Source organism: Opisthocomus hoazin, chromosome 9, assembly GCF_030867145.1.
Source record: "Opisthocomus hoazin isolate bOpiHoa1 chromosome 9, bOpiHoa1.hap1, whole genome shotgun sequence".
NCBI lineage: Eukaryota > Metazoa > Chordata > Aves > Opisthocomiformes > Opisthocomidae > Opisthocomus > Opisthocomus hoazin.
The window spans coordinates 12,108,089-12,133,768 of record NC_134422.1 but is presented as its reverse complement, the minus strand read 5'-3'; the positions used below and the strand labels follow the sequence as shown (position 1 = coordinate 12,133,768).

Sequence of the window (25,680 nt, the reverse complement as noted above, 5' to 3'; positions counted from 1 at the left end):
TCTCTGAGGTTTTGAATCTACCTCATAGTGGATGAAAAGGACATAATTCACAGAATGAAGAAATGGAGAGGCTGATATACAGTTAGTTCTCTGCAGGTAGCTGCAACTATCCATGGCCTGGATTTATCCTGCCTGTCTTTAGGAGTGTAACTGAATCATCAAAGTCAGGAGCCTAATGCATAGTCTCCTTTTATAGTCAATGGAGAGACACCGGCCTCTGCAGAGAATGACTCAGTCTGTCTAAAATCTCAATTGTACCATGGATACTTCCCTCTCTTACTGTTGACTGTTGAATGATAAGGTGGGCTCTTCAGACAAGACCTTCAGTTTATTACCTAATGTTGGGCGAGAGGTACTAGGATGCAAGACCCCAGTCCTGCATGGTGCGGAGCACCTCTAACCATCACGCCAGGCCACGCAGTGCCTTTCTGATCCAGGATTTGTTTTGCAGCAAACTGCAAGGAAGTCAGTCCTAGGCAAACTGCTAAAATTTGCTGTTAAATTTAAGCAGAATCATCCTCCTTATATAGCATATCCTCATTGTCTGTTTCTATCTCAAGATTGTTTGCATGTCAGCATCCCTGAAAATATGATGTGTAGTTTATTGCTTCTGAAAAGCATCGTTGCCTCTCATTCTCGTGGCAAAGGAGGAGACAGAATCAGGCTTATCTGTTACTGATTAGGTCTACACAAATAGGGCTGCAGTGGTGAGGGAAGAGACATAAATTAGAGTTTTCTTCAGAAATATGCGTATTTTTTGAAAGCAATTGCTAGAATGAGCAATTGTCACCAAGGACATGCAGAAAAATAAGGTCTTTGAATAAATGTAGGCTGGAATGCCAGAAGGCTTTCTCCCCTATAACTTTAAGAAGTTACAATAACAGTAGTCCTTCTTGCTTATTGTGGTTTCTTTCATGTCAAGATTATGGGTTTTCGAAAAGGTTGATGTTGAGTGACTTGCCAAAGGTCACTGAAAACTTCATGAGTAGAACTCTTCATGTCAGGATGTCTGATTCACAAATCCCTGCTCAAACCCTCAAAGTCATTGCTACTCCAGCATTACCCCTTACGAAAAGGTCTTCTAGGATTTATTGGGACTATCTAAAAATGAAATAAGGGTCTGTTATGCTAAGAAATAAATACGCTATTTTAGGCATTGGTTTAGGAGTCCAAAATAGTAATTCTTTTGTACTCTATTTGTTTCCCTTGATCTTTCCTTCCAATTATCTCTTCACATGGCCTTGCAGCTTTTTCATGATCCTGCCTGTCACTCAGAGTGATCAACCCTTTCTCATATTGCTTTTGACTGATGGCCAACAAAAGGTATTTTCATTAAAGTGAGAAAAAAACTAGCCAGACAACAAAGAGAATAATGGTAGCTAGTTCCTGAAGTATAACCATAACAATTTCACTGTGTTTTCCTCCACGGAGCAGCTGCTCAGCTGGCTGGTTACTTTCCGCCTCTGGTAATGAACTGCACTCATGATTTGAGATTATTATGTCTTGCTGGGTAGCAAGGCCCAGTTTAGGTTGAGCTGGTCTGGCACCATGACCTGTTTCTTCTAGCAGCTCCTCTCCGTGCTAGTCATCTGCACTAACTCTTGCTCCTCCTTCTAGCAGCTCTACCTGACTCCACACCACAAACTACCTTTACTAGCCCTGCTCACACAGCTGTGTTTTGCAGTAGCTCCTTGCTCTGTTAGCATCTCCTGTTGGCTGTGCCTCATTTCAGCAGCTGCCCTACCTAACCGACTTGACTGAAGAGTTCTGGTATTTCTGTCCTTGGAAGAGAGGTTGCACAATATTTAGGACTAAACACAGTGTTTTAGCTCACAGGAGAGTTTTAAGCAACTTCTTTCATTTCATATTCCTCATAAGGAACTCTTACAGAAAGCTTCTTGTTTGTTTTTTAAAGTTGTAATCTTTGGATTGTAGTTCTGGAAGCTATTGCCTAGGCTGGGGTGACCCTTCAGGCATATTTAGACAGAGCTGGTTGGCTCAAACTCCTGTGTACTATTACAGCTATAAACTTTCTTTTATGTTATGCTATGGTTCTCTTCTAACAAAAATGTCCTTCAAATGTAAAAACACGCAAACCAAACATATTTCAGATCTATCCATTGGTCTTTTACTTTTCTCCTCCCTTTGTTTTGATAGTTCTTTACTTGTTTCTTTCCTGTCTTTTGGATTTTTTTGGATGCAATGTGTGTTGAGGGATGGAGAAAATTACTTTTATTTTTGGCTTCAGCAATATACAAATGTTCTGACCTTGAGACACTTCCCTTCCCAAATAAGGAGGAAAAGACTGGGGGGAAGGGAACCACAAAAAGGATTTTTTTTTTTTTTTAATTTCTCTCTCTATGCAGCAAAAAGTAACTTTAAACAATCAAAATATATTTCAGGGCATTGTTTCTGCTTGCTTACCTCCTCAGGTTTTCAAAGTGCATAAGGTGTCAGGAAAACAGAAGAGATGGAAGTTCAAGATGAGAGGATGCCAGATTCTGGGAGCCATCAAGCTAGGAGAAAAACATAAGAAAGCAAGCAAATTTTCACAGAAAACTTCAGTTTGGGGGAAACTGAACTATTCATCAAAAAAGTTCTCTTAGGGAAAGTCCCCAACCACATCTGCCCCTCACTCTGCCCATGACTCTTACTCCTGGAGTCTTTTAGCTGGCTTCTCTTCTCTCTTGACCAGCTTAAGGTTGTTCCTTGCTGAAAGGGATTTTCGTAAGTCTGGTCCTGCTTGCACATATATTCTACTCTGTTCTTGCATTGTCTCTACCAGTCTGCCAGGGGACTCAGGGCTCAGCATCCATTTGTTTGCCTCCTTACAGACAGCTTCTCAGTGCCATTATCTGTGGCCCCTTTTGGTGAATCTGTAAGGTCACTGGCCTTTCACCCTTCAAAACACTCACAGGACCCATTTCTGCTGTGACATACAGAAGAAATCAGCCATACAGCTATGGGTAGATTACACAGTGATGCAAATGTCCTGGGCTTTTTATTTCAGCTCTGCTGTGTGTTGCATACTGAGCGCCTAGCTCAGCACGGGGTCTGTGTGCTACATACGACGCTTCTCACACACCACAGCAATTTAGCCCTTTCCCCACTTATTTGCAGAACTGATCTGTGACTTCTCTGCCCCGGGTCAGAGCCCCACAGGGGAAAGCTTATGTTTTCCTAGGCGATGGCACGATGCTCAGCCCCAAGGGGCTCTGACCCTGGCAGGGGCATTTAAGACTAATGCAGCGTTGTACCATCCTGGGGAATTTTTCTGTTACTGGTATGAGACTATGCTCCGAGAGTCATTTGTCCCAGTTGGGATTCGTTCTCTTACTAAATCTGTATTTGCTGTGTGCTGTGATTATAAGCCTTGTTAAACCAAGATGATTAAATCATCTGCTCCCAACAGTAACCTAAAGCAGCACTTTATTTAATACCCTGGTCAATCAGCAGTTTTCTCTGTGGTGAAGCAGACAGCTCAAGCACAGTGGAGAGTGCCTATATGGGGCCTGGAGCATAGTGCTTGCATTAAAGACTACTCGGTTGTAAAGCTCATCCTTGCTTTATCAGTCCTTTCTAATTGTTAATTGCCTCTGAACAGCTTGTTTAAACTAGTAACAGTTTAAGTAGGTTGATAACAGTAATGTAAACAGTACTGTCTTAAATCATGTCTGAATTTGGAGAGCAATCTCAGGTTAGTACAGTGGTAACAGTTCCAGACAGTGACCCGGAGCACTGAAATTAGGAGTCAGCCATGTAGGCTGGTCTTTCCCTACAGAATAGATGAGGAGTGTATTTCCCAAGGTAGGTGCCTACCCATCTTATCATTATAATGTTATACTTCTGCCTACACTAACACATTTATGTTCTGGTTACAGCTGGAGCTGAAAAAACAGGTAGTAAATGTGTTCAAGGTTTATTTGGGGTTTTTTTCCTCAGTGTTTAGTGGCTACCACTGAACATTTAATAGCAGCAGTAATGATATCATTACATTAGTCTGACAGTTATCTGTCAGTGGATTTCTTTCTTCGTTTTGCAGACAGGGAAGCTGAGGCACTGAAAGTGACCATAAAGCAGATCAGGGTTGGAACTGTGAAGAACAATCCTTTTTTTCCTGAATCTTTATCCACTCTCTATTAGTGTTGGTTCCTCTCTTGAAGCCCGTAGGCACATCTGTTGCTGGCAGAGTTAAAACCAGTTGCTCTGTTTACATACTTGAGGATAAGATACTTTTCAAAAGAGTTCATGTAGCTCCTTTTTTCCCTGCTATGTACTTGCTGTATTTCTTGGGCACCTCTTACATTTTGGACAGTCCTGCTGAGAAAAAAAATGAAGCAAACATATGCAAGGAAAATACTTCACAGCCAGAAGGTGCCACGCTTTCAAATGTACAAATTTCTCTATATGATCAGAATGCTTTTCCTCATAAACAGGAAAATCACCATGATGCTGTGTTCACGAACATGAAAAATAGCTGTGATGATACCTGTCATTAGTAACAACAACTTGGAGGCCAACACCTTAGAAGTCTAAATGAGAGCTTCCAATCAGAAATCTAAATCAGCTGGGTCCTGCAGCTGTCTCTACTTACTATGAGGTCTCCAAACGCTGGTTTTCTAGTGTTCTGATGTCAGAGAAGCAAAATGGAGGTACCAGAGGTAGGAGCAAGGACAAGTTGTTAAATCATTATTTGAGGAATTAAAAGAAAGCTGCTAGTACACATGGTTGCAGCATAGTCTGACCACTGTTACCTCAACATACAAGAGCTTTCTATTAATTAGGATATTGTTTCATCTGTTGGTGCTTAAGATCTGTAGAGAACCCCTACTTTGGCATGCATGAGAAAGAAACTGGGCCAGATGTTGAGTGTGCTCAAGTATTTCTCTTCCTGGGAGCTCCAGAATGTAAGTTAAAGTGGTCGACACAACCAGAGTGAAAAATGAAAAGGAGGTTTGCTTGAGCAAAACGTCAAGAGCTTTTCAGCTTGCCTTTGTTTCAGTGCTCACTCTGCCTGCGACAATGTTCTACTCATCCACTTGAGCTGTGGGAGATCTGGGATATTCTTTCAGAAAACTCTGATTATGTCCAAGCCAGCAGCCCAGATGGGTAGAACCCAGGCCCGAGACTAGAGCTGGCCCCAGCCCTGAATGACCTGGCAGTCGAGCCCTGTAAAACTGATCTGAAAGGACAAGCACAGCACAAGGAATGGAGACCTGGGGAAAGCTTATTAGCTTCAGAAGGAGTAAAATCACTGTTCTAACTAGTGCTGTGGACAGCAGTGACCAAAATCTTCTATACACCCTAGGTATGAAAATATTTCTTTATTTCTGAATATTACCGTTGGTAAGAGACTGACAGATCTGTTTAGTTGTATTGCTAATTCACCACACTACAGCTAAATGCCAGGTATGATCCCTGAGTTTTGGAGAAAAGACTCACAAACAGCAGCGTAACTGCAAAAGAAATAATCTACCTGCCAGCACTGAGAAGCCTCATGCAAAGCACAGCAGCATCTTTCTTTGCTGATGCAGAGCACATTTTTTGTGTCTTGTACAGAAGGAACATGCACAAACGTGGTTATTTATAGCTTCTCCACCCACACACAGCTTTGAAACTTGCTCTAAAAGAAGTGCAGCATTTAAAGAATACAACAGGTTTTTTAACATGAAGATATTTTTTCCTTGTTTTTTGATTTCCTTAAAAACAATATTCTGGGAACATTAGTAACAATCCAGGCAGTAAGGAAGAAGCATTACTACTTCATTTGTCTGTCTATTGTTCTCTTACTTGGAATGTTTTTAGAGAGGCTGTTGCCAAATTTTATAAAGTAAAACATTTAATCAAGAAAACGAAAGATAAATGGAATATATTTGATGAATGGGAACTTTTCCAAAAGAAAGCAATGTTAAATTGAAAGAACTTTCTCAGGGTAAGAGAGGCATATGTATTCCCACTCCCTTTTGGGGAGCTTGCATCCAAGGTGACAGCATTTAGGGAAGGAGCAGGCTGGGGCTGAGGTCACACAGCCAGTGCCCGGAGGAAACAGGCAAATGTTGCTCTCAAAGTGCCCAGCCTACACCCAGCCAGCTCTGCCAGAGCCCTGAATTGAATGTGCTGTTCCCAAGAGAGCAGCATGACTAAACGCCACACGTCTTTAATTACTACGATTGGGATCAGCTCTTTTCTTTATGTGGAGTGAAGGTGGATGGGCCCAGAACATGTCATATTCTCGCTCTTCTCCTGTGTGTCAGATTTAAACCATCGTAGTATGTTTATAGATGTAAAGAACTGTACAAGTACATAATAACCATCTGCAGAAAGCAGGCATGATGTTGTTTTTGCCATATAAGCTTGTGAAAAGTTAAGGAGTTAGAGCAGCTGTGTGGGAGACTGCACACCTCATCATCACATGAAGTGAGCAGTCATGTTGCCCATGGGAGGGTGGCATATCTGTGAGAAGGCAAGAGTATTTGTGACTTTTGTACAGGTCTACAGTGGTGTGAAAGCTTCTGGAGGGGGCTGGGGAATGGAAGAGCAATGCTGCTGCAAGCTAAGGCCTGAACTGGCAAATCATCATGAACTTCTGAGACTGCTAGAAAATGAGAACAGTCTTCCTGGTGTTCAGGCCATTGCCATGGGAGATATTTAGGATGTCTTCACTTAGTCATACTGTTAACTTTGGAGCCCTTTCATGACTAACTTTTTTCAAATACTTTTGCAATAGAAGCTGCTAAGCAGGAGGTAGCCAGGGGGCGTTGTTATTCTGTAGTGATTTCCACTGCAGAAGCTGTTGATGAACAAGCATCCTGCTGCAGAGAGTGTCTTGTCTGGACAAACTCCTACAGTCCTGTTTCCAGATGGGCTTGTAGGATATCTGTGGGTGCTAGAAGCAGAGAATAGTCTGAAGAAGACTCTGTGCATGTATTTTTGTGTATTGAGGACTTCTCTGACACTTTTCTAAATTGGTGGACCCACGTGTCTCAGCAGTTGTATGATTTACTCAGATGTGTTCGCTAGTATCAGCTATACTTTGCAAGGCTGTCCTTGCTGCAAAGAACAGAATATGAATGTTCTGCTTTTGGAAAACCAGTGGGATTTTTGACTACAGAAGTTAGATTTTTGTGGTTAAAATGAGAAATTGTGCAGAGGTGCAACTTTCACATAATGTCCAGGAAGCTCATAAAAACACCTACAATTTGATTTCATCAGGACTTCTTTTTTTTGGTTAAAAGTAGACAAGGAAATAAAGGAAGTTTTTTGAATGTTATAATTGGCTCTGCATTTAATTCTCCCCGTTAATTTAGTTGCACTGTGCAGCAAAATACTTATACGTCTGTAAGGCTGCTTTTTCCTCCAAGGATAAAAAGAACTGCATGTTTTTTCTTTTTGAAAAGACCTCTTTAATTATGTGGTGGTATTTGGAATAACTACAATTAGAAGGGAAAAGCAGGGAGTGATTAAAAAATCATTCTTAATAGCAGCTGCATTACTTCTCTGGCTTTTGAAAGAGACCCAGACACAGCTGAGTACATACCTACCACACAGAGGAGTTGTGGAGAAAAAGAAAGGCAAAATGGAGGTGATAAACTTTTGACTGACTTCAGGGAAAGTTGTCTATTGTAGCATTTTAAGAGACATCTTCCTTGAGGAAGGACTGAAGAAGTAACAAAATTCTTCATCCTCATCCAATCCTCAGACTGTGTTAGTGAGTGTAGCTCTGTTCATTCGATTCCACCTCTTCTTTGAAAAAAAAAAAAAGCCCAAACCAAAACCCTGAAACCTCAAATTGCCTGGCTGGTGATAGTGGGATACATTGATTAGGTCTCAAGCCGATTTGAAAAAAGTGACTCTTATGACTGACTGTCTGAGCTGAGTTACATACAGAAGAACTTGCTTGGCTGGCTATAATATTTTCTGAAGGTAAATTAGTCATCACCACATGGACAGGTCAAGTTGTGGTATTGCAGGATTTATAGCTATATGTTCAGCAATTAGGCATTTATACCACTGTGAATTCGGAGCAAATCACTCGAATTCCAGTCTACTTTTGGTATGAGGTCCTTGTTGCTTTTTTGCTTCTTTCTTATAACTCTTGCATAATTTGACATGCTTAACCAAAGAGAGTGAACAGAATAAGGCACTGTTCCCTTCCACTGCTACTGAACTGCATTAGCAGAGCTGTATCTGTACATTAGGAGTGCACTTACCTGCATTAATCTGTGCAACTTGAAAAGTGCTGTCATACAAACTACATTTGTTCAGAAGTTGCTAAATGGGAAATAGAACATGTTATTCAAGCTCGTGTCTGGAAGCTCAGATTCTGCTGGATGCCTAACTAGCCCTTGCCTATTAACTTTACAAACATACAGTCTTTGATCCATGTTTCCTGAAGTCACCTGAAACTTTGCTGTGGATTTTAGTGGGAACAAGATCTGAGTTTTAGAGTCAGATATAGATGTATCTGAAATTAAAAATAATTTCATGGGAGCCAAAGATTAAACACGAGTTGTGATTCCCTTCTTCAAAAAACTGTATTTTAAAATACTTTACCATGCCAAGAACTTAAATTTGTAATAAAGAAAGAAGTAAAGGAGAATGGCTGAGTTTTGTTTTGGGTTCTATTATAAACCATTAATAATAGCAGGAAAAGCCAGAGGATAAGTTCCTTTGTATTTTGGTGTATTTTTTCAGCTAGACCTTTACTTGACATGACCCTGCTGTGACAGGGCCAAGGACAGGAGGAAAAAGAAATCTCTTTTCAGCAAAGATTGTGAATACCACCAAGAAACTATATTTTAATTTAAATCAGGCTTGGTGTGCATTTTATTCATTAAAAAGGATTAGGATTTGTTAAGTCTCCTTGAGTTGTTGTGGGTTTGGGGGGATTTTTGGTTTTGCTTTTCTTCTGATTCTCAGTGTTTTTTGTGTCTTCCTTGGTACTGTTGCTGACACCAAATTCTCCTGGAGGGCCTGGTAGCAGGCCAGGGGTTGGGCTGCCCATGCCAGCCTGCATGCCACAACGTTATCCAGGAGCAGATGTAATTCCAATGGATAGTAATTGACAATCCCACACTGGCTACTGCCTCTGCCCAGAGATTCAGTGGTCTCCCTGGCAAATGTGCACTCTTATCACTCGGAGGCCTTTTCCTTTCACCTCCCAAGAAGGGAGTGGTTTGTGGGTATCCTGAGTGCACACCTACTTTGAAATGTGTTGCTCATAAATGTATATGTAATGAGTAGCTTGTAGTTCTTCTCTTGTAAGAAAACAAATTCATTATCTTCTGCCAAGAGATTTTGTCTGATATCTGCTAATTCTAGTTCAGCCAGTAAGTGTTACCAGCTAGGCTTGCGCAATTTTGAAGAGCTTTGACAGAAAAGATCAGATTATGTTGCTCTGCAGTATAAAAAAAACATTTACAATAAACTTTGGATGTAAAATATCTATGAAAGCACAGTCTGAAATGTGAACCTTTTAACTACGCTTCCTGGTTACAAAAAGCATGGTTGGCAAAGGCAGAGTTTCTGGAATAGGGGTTTCAGACATGTAAGGCCTTGGAGTTACTGAGCATTCATATTTGCTGCTACAGAAAGGATTAAGAAGGTTTGATTCTTGTGAGTGGAAGTGGTGATGAGACTATAAAACCACAAGTTTTGAAGTGCCATGTGAATTCCTGCTATCGTACCAGAACTCTAGTTGGCCCATAGTATCTCAAGAGCAAGCAATAAAGTGCACATAGTGGCAACTCGATACTGTTTGGCTTCCTTTCACTGGTATAAGCCTAACAGATTTTGGGGGCTCTATCCATGTGTTTAAAGTTAGGCAGTGCTTATGCACCTATTTGAAATTGGACCTCATTTAAAGCTGAATAAATTGGGTGTACTTCACTGGAATTGCTCTGGAATTTTTTTACAACTCTGCTAGAGTTACCAAAGAGTTAACCTAACCCCTTTGAGTTATACCAGGTTTGTACTCTTTTGAGATCAAGATCTGACTCTTAACTGCTTAAAGTGTAAAATGGTATAATTTATTTTCAGTTTGCAGAGTAACCTAGTTTTAAGAGTCACTATGGCAACAACAGTGGATCTTAGAGTAACAACAATTAGTGATTCCCTTGGCCAAGGCACTTCAGTGGGTCATCTCTCTCAGGAGCGGAGAAATTGTTCAAAACAGACCCGGGTCAAATGCAGAAGCCGAGGTGCCCTGTCACTGCCAGCACAACACACTGCATCTTATTAAAGCTGGTTTAATCACCAGCTTACACTTCTCGTCTCCTTCCTGCAGGATGAGGGCAGGGGTCAATGATTGGTACATTTGAGCAAGCCTCTGTGTTCTGCTCCATATCATTCTCGTTCCATCTTCCTTCATTGCTACTAAAACAAATACGATTTAAAAGACGTGAAAATGCAGAAGTTTTTTGACTAATTTCAACAACATATATGGATCCTTGAAGTAGTGAATTTACTACTCTTTTCACATTTTGTATTCATGTAAAATGGGAGCAGAGCATGCGGACTTGCTAGGAAAGAGTTGGTTCCTAAGGAGATTTTAATTTAAAGTCAAACAAAGTTATGAGGTGCTTCTTAGTTTTCACATTTACTGATTAGGAAAGATATCTACAGGAAGAGGCTTCATTTTCAAAGAGCTACATTGAAAATTCTGTCCTTTAAATATAGTGCCTATTGCTTTTTCTATTTAAAAATCAAATTAAGCTATTAAAAGAACTGACCTTATATTTTACTAATGCAATCATCTTGGCATATTCCCATCACACAAATTAGCCTAAAGGAAGAGCAATTATCAGCCCAGAACTTTTCTTAATTATTGCCTGATTGCTTCTTCAAGCTTTTTCCTTTAAAACCATTCTTCCATTTCTGTTTTCCCATGTTTTCCTACTTTGTACTGTACAAACTATCCCCATTCTCTGCAAAGAGACTCTCAAGTACGTTTTTCCCTGACCTCACCTGGGCAGTATTTATTTTGCCAGTTTAGATGTGCAATAGGCCTGAGACTTCCCAGAGATGAGAGTTCGATCATCAGCAAGGAGGAGTGTGGAGAGGCCTCTGAAAGCGTTTCCCTTCTAAGCACCTGCTTCCTGATGCTGTGCTCAGATGAAACCTGCCTGAATTGCCATTATTATTTTCGCTGTTACACAGATCATTCGAAAGGGACTGTTATGGCTATTCTTCCTCCAGGTAGCATTCTGAATCTTGTGGTTATCCAGCCGTATAATGGCTGTAATAGCTAGCGCATTCAGGCTGCTGTAATTGCACTGGAGCTTTATTTAATTTTCTTGGTGGCCTGGGCTTTCTACTTCTTTTGTTGGGTGTGTAATTGTGCCCCTGAGGAGATAAGGAGACAGGACATGCACATCATGATAGAAAGAAAATAATGCTTTTACCACTTTTGATCTTAAACTAGATGAAATAAAAAAAGAGATATTAACATCACCTTTTTAAGATGTGTGTATCCTGCAGCATTCCTGCCAATAAACGTCACTGGCATCAGATGTGCTTCTTGAGCTTTTGGTTCATGTTCTCCATTAACAAGCTGCTTTTGCTAGCTGGGAATTATGCACAGAATTATGACTCCCTATCCAGAAAAGAAAGGGAGCCGCCTCCTCACCTCCTAGCCTCACATGCACGCTTTCTGGAGTTCCATGCAAGCTACCATCAGAGTAAAAGGAGCAGTTTATTGATTTCCTCACATGGACATCTTATGGGACTGGGTGGAGAAGCAGCAGAAACACCTACCCCAATAAACTCATCAACAGCAAATAGGTCAGCAACTTATGGGATGGGAATTTGCCACAGGTGAAGGTAAAATACCAAGACTTTATTATCCTCCAGTCCTTGCAGAAGACATCTGTGAGTTATAAAGTTTCCCAGGCAACTCCAGGGGCAGCTTTACCCATGCTTGGAGACGTGCCTTGAAGTTTGGACTCAGCTATTCATGTCCATTACCTAATGGACAGCAGCCTGAATTGGAAAATGCTGTCCTGGGTGGGAAGTGTGTCCACACAGCGGTTAGCCCGTAGTTAAATTGCAGTCAGGCAGGATCAGGCTTTACTGTGCTAGGAACTGCAAAGCAGGAGGGAGGTCCTGGCCCTTGTCCCAAGCAACTTTCAAACTAGTGGAAGTAGGGTAGTAAATGCACACTGGAAAGAGAATTGGCATTTACTGGAGTTACAAAATATATTTTACTTCAAGAAACACCTCAGATGATGGATCTATCTGTAGCACAGTATTTTCATTTCAAAGAATTCATGACTTGCAGCCTTTTTCTAACTGTTTTAAGAAAAAATAGCTTGGCAAGAAAGGACAATTAGAAAATTTGAATATGTAATTTAGAAAACACTCTTAACTGCATTTTTTAACAGCATCTTCAAGATGTTAATGTTTTTAGGGAGTAATTAAATTATTTGAAATAAGTCACTCTAACTTCAATGGCTAACAGTATCAGAGGACTTCAATTTTGGGCAGTAGAGTAAGTTATACAGTCCATACTCTCAAGTAAAATGTTCATGTTTATCTTGAATTATTACACAGTTACGCTAGTTCTAAAGACATTCCCTTTCTTCAGGGTAAGGGGGAGTGTCTCCAAACATGCTGACAGGTAGATGTTTACAAGAGCTGGTGATTTCAGGTTTTACTGTGACCTGTCAGAGTTGTTCCTGCATTTGCCATACACTAATTGCTTAACATTTCTCGTTGTTTTCACTGGGGAGTAAGTGTTTTGTATCCATCCAGATCTACGCTCTTGCTTTTCTCACTCAGTTATTCCGTAACTCAGCTCCTCATTTAGGAAGAGCTTCTTTCTGTGCCTTGTATGATGGAAACAAAAATGTGGTATTTCTTGATGTTTTCAAATTATTGTGAGCTTATTAGATGGCAAATGCTTTGTATTAGGAAAAACATATTAGCTGCTTCTATAGATGCCGAGGATTCTTTTGATAGGGCTATCAGATTATGAGAGCCTCATGCTGACATCCTGCCTTCTGCTAACTTCCTGGGATACCTCAGGAATTCACTTAGTCTCTTCATATATATACACAATTTTTTACCCCTTTCTATGCAAAATGAAAATACAGCATTTATGTATTTCACAGAATGATTGTTCAAACAAATGCACTGAAGACTGGAGTGGTCAAATGTGTTAACATTGGTTTCAGAGCCACAGAAGGTGCTGTTAAGAAAGTTATTCCTTAAAAAGTTGTGATTTGTTTCTTGCAGGAATCATGGCAGAGGTAGAGATTTGGGGACAATTTGAACCAGATTTTTTTAAAGAGCAGATGACGTCTGTGAAATCTGAGACAAGGCACTCTAAGCAGAGAAATGGCATAGGAAAGAGGTGTTCAAATAGGGTGTTACAGCCAGTGTCATTGGTGTGTGGTTTATAGATTTATTTATTTATTATCTTGTATGCTCATGTGACGTTATTTATTAAGTGGATGTACAACTGTGTCTAGGGGTATTATATATCTAAGCTTAGTATTTTATATGTAATCTTGTGAACTAAAGGATTTGGTAACCTAATCAATACCTGCATAGAAGACGTCAGAGGGAAGATTTTGGATTACAGGAAGGATCTTGTGCATCACCAGATGGTGCCCTTCTGTGCCAGGCAGTATGGAATAACTGCCCAAACACAAAGTGAGACTTTGCTGCAGGAGCTGCCAGCTCTTGGATGAGTCCGGAACAAAGGTTTATTCCCTATGGATTAATGTTCTAGCACTTTGTTTCGCTGAGGTTTCTGTTTTGTTGAGAGTAAAGTATCCATATTATAACCAGTACTCTGGCCTAGATTCATTCCATTTGTTTTCATCTTTAAAGTGGGTATCATATGTTGTTTTTCTTGTTCTGAATTGAAATGTGTACGGAAACATTTGTTTAGAGAACAGAAGAGGAAATCTTTGTCAACAGTCACCTTAACAGTGACTAAAGCAGCCCAATATAACATTGACTGGGATAAAAACTTTATTGTTATGTGATTACTACTTTAATGCTATAAGCATGAAAAAGTTATTAGGGTTGTTTGATAGCCACTCACTGCAATTCTACAACAGCATACTGTATACTAACTTCATATGAAACATTGGCAACATCCCTGGAGGTGTTTGAAAAACGTGTAGATGTAGCACTTCGGGAAATGGTTTAGCAGGCATGGTGGTGTTGGGTTGATGGTTGGACGTGATGTCTTTTCCAACCTATGATTCTATGATGATTGTTTAAATTAAAGTCATTTGCCATTAAAAAAAGAATAAAAAATGAGGCCTCATTAGATGAGATTTTTTTCAAAATTGAATTTTGATCTGGTTCCCTTGTTAAAGATAAGTTGAAAACACCTGAAAAGAAGAAAGAGGATGTTGATGGAATTATTTACACACTGTTACGTTATGTATGACACAACTGCTAGAAGGCTACCCTCCAATAATTAATGTTATCGCAAGTTATATACAGATTCCTGGTCAAGAATATCTTGCAGAAAAGCTCTTAGCAGACCAGCTGACACATGGCTGTCAAACAGTTGGAAGGAATGTATTTGGGATTCTCTACTCAGAGCAAATGGGAGACAAACTGATCAGAGAAAGGGAAGCAGGGGGCAATGACTGAACTGCCAACACACCTGGTCCTGCTTACTCTTCCCCACAGTGACACTTATGCCAAACACGTGTTGTCCCTGTAGGACATAAAGTACTTTGAATCCCCATTTTGTGAAATGATTTATACTTTGTAGATGAAAAATATCTCGTAAGCACAAAATATTAATTAAAAAAATGCTTTTTCCAGCAAAGTAATAGGGTTGGGGAATAAGTATATGTGTATAAAGCTTTGTTTGTACTTGGAACTTATAAAAATATGCTTGGGATCTACAGTACAGAAAAGACTCGAAGTCCAGGTGGTTTAAATTCTGTACAACCAAGCCATGAAATAAAAAAAATAATCACATCTATTTTTCCACTCTTAGGTTTCTAGGCTTAGTCAATAATACTTGCTCATTTATCAGCCCCACATGAGACAAGTGGCTCCTCGCACAACAGCTCTCTCCCACCTCGGCCCTGTGCCCTGGCACCAGAACCCCTCTCAGCCCCTGCTGTCACAAGTTGCAAGGCATCCTGCAGCCCTGCCCAGCGTCACCAGGGCCCACACTCGCTGCCTGCACCCCACTGCTGCACAAAGAAAGGACGCGGATCTGAAGGCCCTTGCAGGCCTCAGAGCTGCAGAGGTTACTACTCTGTGGTTGTATCAGTATCCTGGAGACGCTTGCGGTGTCTTCTCCCTTCAGTGTGACAGAAATACCAGCTACGGTTTGCTAGTCCATTAGCATCAGAAGTAGCGAGGATCAATAACTCCCTGTGAGTGCAGGGCTCCTTGCTGAATGAAGTCCTAGCTACTTACACAAATACCAGTACTGATCCAGTACTATTTATTCTCTTCGCCTCTGTGTACTGGGAAAATGATGCGGAAGGGTGGAGATCACACCCTGAAATTTCCCAAGCTGATGTTGTCAAGTTCAATTTTTTTTTCCAGCTTGTAGTAGACCTCAGACATGTTTGATCTAAATTTCAGTGCCAATATTCTTGTGAGAAAGAGCTCCAAATGGGTGGTGCTCATACAGTTGATCTATTTTTCTAATAAAATCCTCTTTAACTCTCAGAATTTAAGATTTTGCACTTTACTTTTGCATAAAGATCCATTATATTTTGAACTGAAAACCTGAAAGACTTGGAAAGGGCATACTATCAATGTTTTGTGGCCTGCAGTGAAGGATTCTTACGGTTTTCGTACTGGTTACTCTTATAATGCTTTCTCCTCACATCAAAATAAGTTTTAACTGATTTCTCCATCATGCTTTTGGACTCATTTAAGATGCTTTCCACTGAAATCTGCTGTTTGTGTGAAATCAGCTATCAACGTTTTTCAATTTACATAAGGAGCTTTTAAAAGGAGGGTTCTTGTTGTTAAAGGTGGCAGATTTAGGATTCCTGTTCCCCAAAATTCATTTCTGTGAAAATAAATATCTAATATTTTCCATGCTCAAATAACTAAGATACACTTCAAAATAAATTGAATAGTAAAAATCCAGTCATTCTAATTTACCAGTAACATCTATAAACATTTATCTTCTATCCAGTTGGAATGGACTTTGACAGATCGACATGTGTTTAGCCATAGCAAGCAGAAAGCAGTACTTCTGCAGCTGTTTTGTCCTCACCTTGAGAATTTCTCAGTGCTGCTGAGACAAGAGAGGTAATTGGATGTTCTGCTTTTCTGGCAGGTACTGGACTGGATTGAAAATCACGGGGAAGCCTTTCTGAGTAAACATACAGGAGTGGGGAAGTCTCTACACAGAGCACGGGCACTGCAGAAACGACATGATGATTTTGAAGAGGTAGCACAGGTAAGAGTTTGAATCAGAGACTTCTGTTTTCTGGCTTGATTTTTTCATTACTCCTCTTGTACTTAAAAACTATTGCTGTTTTGGGGGCCCTGTATATTCATACTGCTGTTCTCAAACACTTGGATCTGACCAGGATGCTGTGTCCCAGGTTTGAAAGCTAGCATGAACACTGCAAGAGCATGACAGCAGCGAGACTTCTAATCAGAAAATCATGGCATTAGGTTGGAGGGAGGTCTCAAAGCCTATGAGAAATTGCAAGCAATTTATGGGACAGTAATGCAAAGTGTTGGGACATAGAAGAGGATGGTTATGAGCAACAGCAATAGAAAATTCAATAGTAACTGCAGCAGTGGAATCTGAGGACCTTGAGAATAAGGTGGAAATCAGCAGCTAGTAAAGAAGCAGGGGAAAAACTACAGAGTATTTGCAATAAGGGCGACTACCCTTCCACTGTTTCGAAGAGTACAGGGTATTGCATGGAAGAGTTTTTTGTTTGTTTTGGAATAAGAGGCAATCACTACAGGTAGACTTTATTATTATTATTTCCTCATAGCACAGTGTAACTGAGGCTTGTCCAGGAATTTTGGTATGAAGCCAAAAGCTTCCGCCCAAAACATATAACTTTTCCTCAAAGCATGTTCATAGCAGATGATTAAACATACATCCTGTCTTTATTTAGAAAATTTGAAAGAGGATCTTTGATAAGTTCTTCCAGTGACTGAACAGCTCCTTTCTTTTTTTTTTTTTTTTTTTAAGAATCTTATGGCCAGAAATTCTCCAGTCTCAGCTCTGGCTGTCAGATCATGTTATACCTTATTGCTTTAGATTTGAAGCATCCTCTGTCAGAAATTAATCTTCTGTAAAGGTGCTTCTGCTTTGGGTATTTCAGAGAAAATCCCGATTGATACATTCTGCTTTACATAGATTAAATGCTTTGTCTGCTTGATGCACACAAGGCAGGTTATTACTCAAGTATTTCACTGTGGCATAAGAAAAAAAGGTATTAGACTTTAGTTTTGTTTTCCTGTAGTACCCTTTCCATGTGTTGGCCTAGTCTAGTTTAAGATATTTCCAGCAACAGGAACGTATCTCTTTCACTTTGCCTGATGGCAGCTACTGTTTATGTCTTCTTTTCTTCCTCTGTGTCACATTCAATTTATATTTCGCTCAATCTTCTCCCCCCCTCCATTGTTTATATCCCTTTAGTCCCCTTAAGGAGATGAATGCCAAGGAAGGAGATGAATTAACAACCCTGAAATATCTGTAGAATGCTAGCATGTCTGCTCCTACGTGCCTCTTAACAATGTTAAACATATTTATTTCTCCTAGCATATTTTTATTAACCAATCCCTTGAATCTCTTTTGTTACCTATTTCTTTGGATCCATTCCATTAGCCAGCAACCTTCTTTTAATTAAACATTCAGCTCTTGATGGAATACTCTGTTGCTTGGCTTTCCAGTGAACTTCAGTGTTACCTTTCAGCTGTGACGGGATGGCTTTGCATACCATTGACAAATCACACAGACTGAAAACAGCAATTTAGATTGGTGGGTCTCTTAAAATGTCATGTGACCTACTGTGAATTTAAGCCTTCTGGCAATAGGCTTGAATTTCTAGAGTTTCCTTTTGCAAATTTATTAAAATATACCTTAGGCTGGAGGTTGCAAGCCGGGTTCTACAGGGCCTCATCCAAAATCACAAATTAGTGGGAGCTTTCATCCTGAAATCAACATTAGGTGCCTTTCCGGAAGATGTGTTGAGGTCAGCTGTTAGTAGATGCAATACTGGGGTAATGAATGAAGTGAAGATCATGTAATATAGAGGAGCTGAAACTCATTAATTTAATGTCCTTTGTGGCATTAATATTTTCTGAATCTCCCTTCCCCATGATATATTAGCTTCATAATTCCAGTTACATCTCACACTTCTGGATCACAGTTACCTTTTTTTAGTCTTCTCTGAGTGTTACCTCACTCTAGATGTAAGAAACAAATTAGAAACGGGTGAGTAAAGACAGAAAAATGCCATGGTCTTGACAATAGAGATGACAGCAAGCTGTGTTACTGTCTGCACATGGAAACAACAGCTCACTTAAAGCATGCTGCACTGGATGATGTAATTTAGATACATCCCTTTATGAGGGTTTAGGAACCTTACAGATATGCAGCTTGCATGTGTAGGTACTAGGGTAAGTCAGAATAGAACTATTTGACTTTTGTAACCCCTCTGTTAGTCCTCCATCTATACTGTTTCTGCATGTCTGTCTGTGAATAACTGTGGACACATTTCCATTCACTTCATGAGGCCAAATTCAGAGTAAAGCATGTATGAATCTAGTTCACTGGATGACCATATGTGTTCAGATGAAGGTGGGTGTTTGGAAGGAGGGTGAAGAGGAGCAAGAAAAGTATAGTTTACATGGGTATAGAAGCTCTTGGGTTCCTATGGATCTGATTCTTTTACATCTTACTTAATATCACAAATGAGCATCTCATTGCTTTGCCTGGAGAACTGTGAACAGTCATGCTCACTTCTGCACTCCGAGCACGAAGTTTACTGTGCCTTCTATCTAGAAACAACTGATACAAGTCGAACCTGGTTACTTCCCCCCAGCTTTGATGGGAATGGTTTCCTCTGGTACATTCACACCAGAATACTGTTGCTAATTTATGAGGCCTGTCTGCAGTGTGACACTGGAATGTGGTGTTGGCAAATGGACATGAGGACATGCGCTGAGGAAAAGTGAAAGGAATCTCAGGCTTTAACCAAGGTCAAGGACTTGAGAATATAATACTCTTCACTTTGGAAAGAGTAATAGCAAGGGTAAGAGGGGAGAACATAAATTTACCACACGGGGAGTTCTCCTGCAGAAGCTTCTAGTGAGGTCAATTTTATGGTTGGGGAATAAATCTCCTCCCCATTCTGATTATGAACAGGTTTTGTTGTCCCTAATTCCCTTCTTTATGCTTAACTCTTTAGAGTTGGTTGGTAGTTAATTCTAACCTAAGTTTAATTTGTCATTTTTCTCAAGACAGCGAATATCTTCGCCATTGCTAGGGTGGATAACTGACATCACTTGTTCTGAATATAGCCATATAATAAAGAACATACACTAAGACCCTGAAACAAATCGATGCATTTGCCCGTTCCCCTCATCAAGATGTTAATTACTGGTGTTAACAATAATAAAAAAGTTGTGTTTATTTCTCTTAAAAAATAGAATAAGAAGTGTAGTAGTACTGGCATACATGGTGACATGGACAGTATAAGCAATAGTATTTGCTGTTGGCAGGTCTCTGAAAAAAAAGTTCACCTGCCATACAGTATAAATTTGTTCTCCACAATCTGCTTTATTTTGGCTCTGATATATTTGTTCTTATCTCCTGCTCTTTCAGGAAGGCATTTGCAAAGGTTAGCCTAGAAGCAGTTTTCATGAGTTTTCTTGGTATTTTCAACAGTGGGCAAAACATTCACGGTTTTGAATGCTGTCTAACTGGATGTAAAGAAGAGTAGTGTATCTGGGATTGCTGTGCTGAGAAATGCTCTGATTGACTGACCTGCCAAGGCACTAGATTGAGAGGTGGAACGTGCTCCCTCTATGTCTGATTAGAAACTGCACAGATTTATAAATCTGGATGTAACTATCCACTCGGGCATGGACCAAATAGATCACACTTCTGCATACATCTATGCTTGGAAAATGCCAGTGATTTTAGAGCACAGCATTGTGGGCAATAAGAAATATAATGTGGGGTCTCTTTCTCTCATAACTGCTGTTTACACAATGCTCTGGCAAGTTTTCTGACTGTATTTATTCCACACGGAATGCACAGACGACAAATGTTTGAATTTGGATTAAAAAGCCTGAGCTTCTGGGAGGGAGGTTGTCATCTTGCATATACTTGAGACTGTTTCTCAGCCAGTGCTGATACTGTTCACAGGCTGCCACCCTGAAAGTGCCAACCGTAGGAACAGTGCCTACCTGTCCTGATGTTGGCTGGGGTAGGATTAATTTTCCTCCCAGCAGCTGCTGTGTTTTGGATTTAGTACGAGAAGAATGTTGATAATGCTGATGTTTTTAGTTGTTGCTAAGAAATCGAGGACTTTTTCCACTTTCTCGCGTTCAGCTAATGAGCAGGTGTGCAGGAGCTGGGAGGGAGCACAGCCAGACAGAGACCCAAGCTGGCCAATGGAAATATCCATACCATAGATGTCATGCTCAGTTTATGAACAGGGGTTGGCTGGGGGGCAGGAATCCTTTTCTTTTTTTTTTTTTTTTTAATTCTCTTTTCCTTCATTTTGAATTCTGTCTTGTCCAGGATTTCAAACTTCTCTGGGAGTTCAGTTTTTTTGGGGAGTTTTGCAAAATTCCCAAAATCTGTGAGTTCTGGGTTCCGTGATCACTGCAAATCGGTCGTCAGGCAGCAAGAAAACTGTATAGCATGCAGTTTGCTTTGCATATTCATTATTATCATTATTATTATCATCAGTAGTAGTATTAGTATTTCCTTTGTTGTCTTATTAAACTGTCTTTATCTCCACCCCCGAGTTTCCCCTTTTGTCTGTTTCTCCTCCCCAACCAACTGATGGGGAAGGGGAAGGGGTGAGTGAGCGGCTGTCTGGTGAGTAGTTGCTGACTGCCAGGTTAAACCATGACACTATCACACAGTGAGATTTAGCAGTCGGGCATTATCGATGAGGTAGGTATCAAGATATCACCAAAGAAATACCACTCTGTGGGTGTAACTGCAATGTTCCTGCAATGACAGCCACTTTGCTTGTCAGTAATTACTTTGTGTGAATCAGGTAACCGTAATTCAGACAGTTATGATTGTAAATCCAAAGACGATCTCATTTTAGACTCTAACTTTTCCTTATTCAGGGCTTTTAACCTGAATGTCAGTGCGCCTTTCAGTTGGAGAAGTCTGTTAGCTGCCTTGCATTCCCAAACAGCTCCCAACACCTGAGCCCTGTCGAGTTGAGCTGCACATTTTGGAAACACTTCTCCTATTCTCTCTATATAAAGAAAGGGGTCATAGATCATTCTCCTGCCTTCTGGCATTGCCAGCAATCGGAGGTTAAGGTGGCTTTCTTGATATCCTTCTCTGCTCACAGCGAGCATCACTGCACTTGTGACGGTGAAGAATTAGCAAAGATACTGGGGAAACTGCTCTGTTCATCCCTTGCACTCTGCTGCCACAGGACTGAGTGGTTTTGTGATCTGAATTAACTGAAACAGGCATTTCTGTAGTCTTTCTGCGTTTCTGAGCTTTTCCATCAGATATGCTGTGACGATTTCCGATGTGGGGCAGATTTATCTGCATATTTGGCCTGCGAGGGCTCACCAGTACGTATGTCAACCTGCAGATGGCACTCGCAATGCGTTGTAACAGCCTTTAGTTCCGCTGATGGTAAACAGAGCTGATGTTTCTCATCCAAACTAATCAAACATTGTCTCGAAGTGAAATGAAGCAGAAGTGGAAGCTGGCTCGCACACTGTCCCCTTGGTGTTCTCCCACCCCTGCCAAAATCGACGTTGTCCAAGGTCATCCAGAAAAACAACTCTTTTTTTTTTTTTTTTTTTTTAAAGTGAAGCTGGGCCGTCCGTGCTTTAATGCAAGGTGGTGCTTGTCATCTGTGTTTATGCGATAAACTGCGTTCAGATCTGTGGAGCTGCTTTCAGGGCTCTTGGGCCACATTATGCTCACAGCTACAATCAAGTTTTGTATTTAGTACCTGTGTGCATGTTTGCATGCAACAGTTGCTGTATTTTTCATGGTAATCCAAAGGCACTGATGTTTACAAGGTAAGATACCACAACTTCAGCATGTAACAGATCACGTATTCTGCATAGCCTTGGTTCAAAATGTGTGGAGTTGTCCCTCATTATCAAACAGAACAAGAAGGTTGTCTGGAGCCTGAGCTGTGGCCATCAAAGTTCATGGGGCTTGTCTGTATGTCCAGTGCAGCAGCTCTTGGCTCAGGCCTTGTGGCTAAAACAGTTTTGATTCAGATACATGGCTGGATCCTGTATTCCAGACTTTGAAAGTTTTACAGGATCCCTTTTGCCAAGGTATACATGCAATGCAGTGGACTATTCTTGAATTATTACATAAAAGGAGAGCTAGACAAAACCTGAGCAAAAATGCAGAGCTTTGCAGTATGCCATTGGGAAGCTATTTGTTTTTTCTGTCCTTGGGTGTCTATGCTTGCTTTCCTCTAAGACAGCTTTTGGAAGATGATGATTAAACACCTGAACATTGGGTTTGAACCCAAAGTTAACCTCATGTGTACTTATAAAGTTCCTTTAAGATTCAGTTCTTCCTTTTATTCTTCTCAGGGAGGTCAATGTATTTCCTGCAAGGGAAGGCTTTCAGAGACCTTGAAAACCAAGGGCCTGTGTTGTCTACTAGAAATCAAAGATCAGGTGATATTCTTCATCTGATAAGCAATTTGTGCTTCAGTGTTCCTGTCTAGAATATTCCCTTCCTCCATTGTACGTTTCCTAAAATGCTGCCAGTTCAGAGTTTTCAAAAAGCTCTTGGAAATACAAAGAACTTTAAGTGCAAATACGTTGAAAAACGTGATTATATTGTTTGTCATATGAAATATCCAGTGGATTCAGTAAGAAATCCTGCAGGTAAAAATGGTATTCTGTGATCTCTCAGTTCCACATAGTTTTACTTCAACTGCTTTAAAACCAAGTGAGGTAATGGAATAGTCAGGCCAAAGCTGAATTGCAAACAGCTACTTGTTTGGCCTTCAGGATAAAAACCTAGTGCTTTCCCATACAGATTCTAGCTCTGTTGGATGTCATTGTTCTAAAGCTTGGCAGGAAGTTCAGTGCTGATGTAAAACAGCTAGGCATAAATTAGGAACCCATGTTGATAATGAGCACTTAGGGAGCATTGTGATTTTTTTTTTTAATTATTATTATTACTTTTTTAAATTTTATGACCTACCTGGCTGTTGAAAGGAATAACTCACTGAGCATACTGGATTTTTCCCTTTGGGATGGGTGATTGAAGTCCCACATTGGATGAAATACCAGGCCAAAATGGGGAGAAAGCAGATAATTAAACCTGGTAAGAACTATGCTCGAAGTTAACAATAATAACTGTGGTTTCAATAATGCCTAATTTTTTTAAAAATAAAAAAACCATGAGCCAAGCAACAAAAAATCAGCCCTACTATAATCTTCATCATCCTTTGCATGGTCATTAGCAAGTTTTGAAGCTATAATCTGCAGTCTCCTGTACACTACATTTATGTAAATGTATTCACTTCTACACAAAGAGGAAAAAATGCCCACTGGCAGCAGATTGCATGGGTTGTGCCATGGTGCAGAAGCTCTGGACTCCAGAACTCTTGGTTTCTGCTCCTGGCTGGCAGCAGGCTGCAGTTGGCAGTCACAGGCAGCAGAGAAAACCAAAATTGCCTGTATGGTTTATCTGTGAAGGTTATCTTGGGACTTATGGATCTGCAAACTTGTAACAGCATAGGTGAAGAGCCAGATAGTTTATCATGGAAGCAATAGCGTAAATTTCTGCATGAAGTCTAGCATTTCTGGGTGACTCAGGACATGCCTGCGTTGCAAGTGCAGAGATACTGAAACTGTTCTGCACAGTCTGAGCCAGGAACCAGAAAAGGCAGGAAGGGCTGAGCAGCATAGCAGTGTAAGCTGTAATGCTGTGGGGACTCAGCTGTTCAGACCCAAGTCAGAAGCAGGCCATGGAAGACATGTTGTCCCCGAGGAAGTGTGATACTCTCCAGAGTGCGCTGTGGATATCAGTACCATGCTCTGTTGCATGATCTAGACATGCCCATGGAGACTTCCTTAGTAGGGGTTGCTGAAAGCGTGTTTTGGCTGATCTTCTGAAAGTTTGGATAGCAATGTAATTGAATCGGTGGCTGTTGGTACTCCATGATCTAGTGGTATTGGGGAACTTATTTTTAGAGAAGCCCTATAATGGCACAGAAATCTTCCTGGCAATCACTTGAAGAGCTGTGCCTATTATGCCATGTCTCTGAGTTTGCATTTCAGTGTATTCCTCCTCAAGCTAGAGGTGATTTTCTTTCCTATTCCTCCTCTTCCAAAATCACATGACAGCTGAATCTTTTCATTAAATTGTCTGCAGCATGATTCACAATCTAAATACTCCCTATAAAATCTCAAGGCTTGGCAGCACAGTACATTTTTGATAATTGCCAGGAGCTAGCTTCCTATTGCTGGTTTATTTGGGTAGGTTTATTTTTATGTCTTTAAAGTGTGTTCCTTTAATTTGCCCATAAATGCAAAATGCTGTTCCCATGGCAGACTCGGAGAACAATGAAGCTATTTTGGAAATATGTATTTTTAATGCTAGAGGTTCTGGAAAATGGAATTTCTAGTGGGGGGGGGGAATTTGGAGTTTTTGAATTTGTTTCATTTTGAGTCAGACAGGAAAGCCAAAATTTCCTAAAGAAGAAAAATCCTGGAATTTGTTTTTTTAAGGCCATAGATTTCTTAGAGGATATTGGAGAGTTACAACACTGATGCATTATATAACATACATACTAAAAATATATTTAAAATGGTACTGATGTGTCAACTGAATAAACACACAGCTGAAAGCAAAGATACGTACAACTGACAATTTCTGTGAAGTATACACACTTAGATGAACCACTGCTGCAGTTTTGACTAACCTGTGTATGCTGGTTAAAACCACCACCATCTAAAGGCTTTTGATCCCATCCGATCATTTTCTTTGTGCACTTCTTATTGGCAGGTCAGTGGGTTATAAAACTGTACCTATTGATTCAGGAAGATTAATTGCAGCAATGTCCAAATCTTGTTTGCAGTGATGGTGGACTAGTACTCTTCAGTTCAATTTCTTGTAGCTATTTATAGCAGGGGAGGCTCATGGAGAGAAAGGTGGCACTATGAATCTGCTCGGTGTTTTTACTTTCTGTTTTTGTCGTAGGGCAGGAGAAGGAGCTGCTCATGGCTGTGCTGCTTCCTGCAGGCCAGCCAGCGCTGTCTGTAGGAGTACAGCACAACATTAGCCACAGCAACTGTATTATGACATTGCTGCAAATCACAAATATGCTGTTTTGCAGACATTTGGTAAAGGAAATTTCATGTAGATTAAGCTAATATCAAAGAGATTTCTATTCAGTAGCAGAGCAACGTAATTTTCAAGGACAGATTTTAGGTATTTATTATCATTGTGCAAATGTTCTGGGAATAGGCTAAATGGGTCCAATTGATCACTCTGCTGCACAAGATTTAGAA

At 40.4% G+C, this 25,680-nt stretch overlaps 1 protein-coding gene across 10 annotated transcripts in view; it reads left to right on the top strand.

Moving 5' to 3' along the window:
* Positions 1–25,680, top strand: part of KALRN (kalirin RhoGEF kinase) — a 532,117-nt gene that overhangs the window by 270,272 nt on the left and 236,165 nt on the right. For all 10 annotated transcript variants that reach the window (XM_075430793.1, XM_075430796.1, XM_075430795.1 and 7 more), the window contains exon 10: positions 16,280–16,402. In XM_075430793.1, coding sequence (XP_075286908.1) covers positions 16,280–16,402 — 123 coding nt within the window. The remainder of the gene's footprint in view (positions 1–16,279; positions 16,403–25,680) is intronic.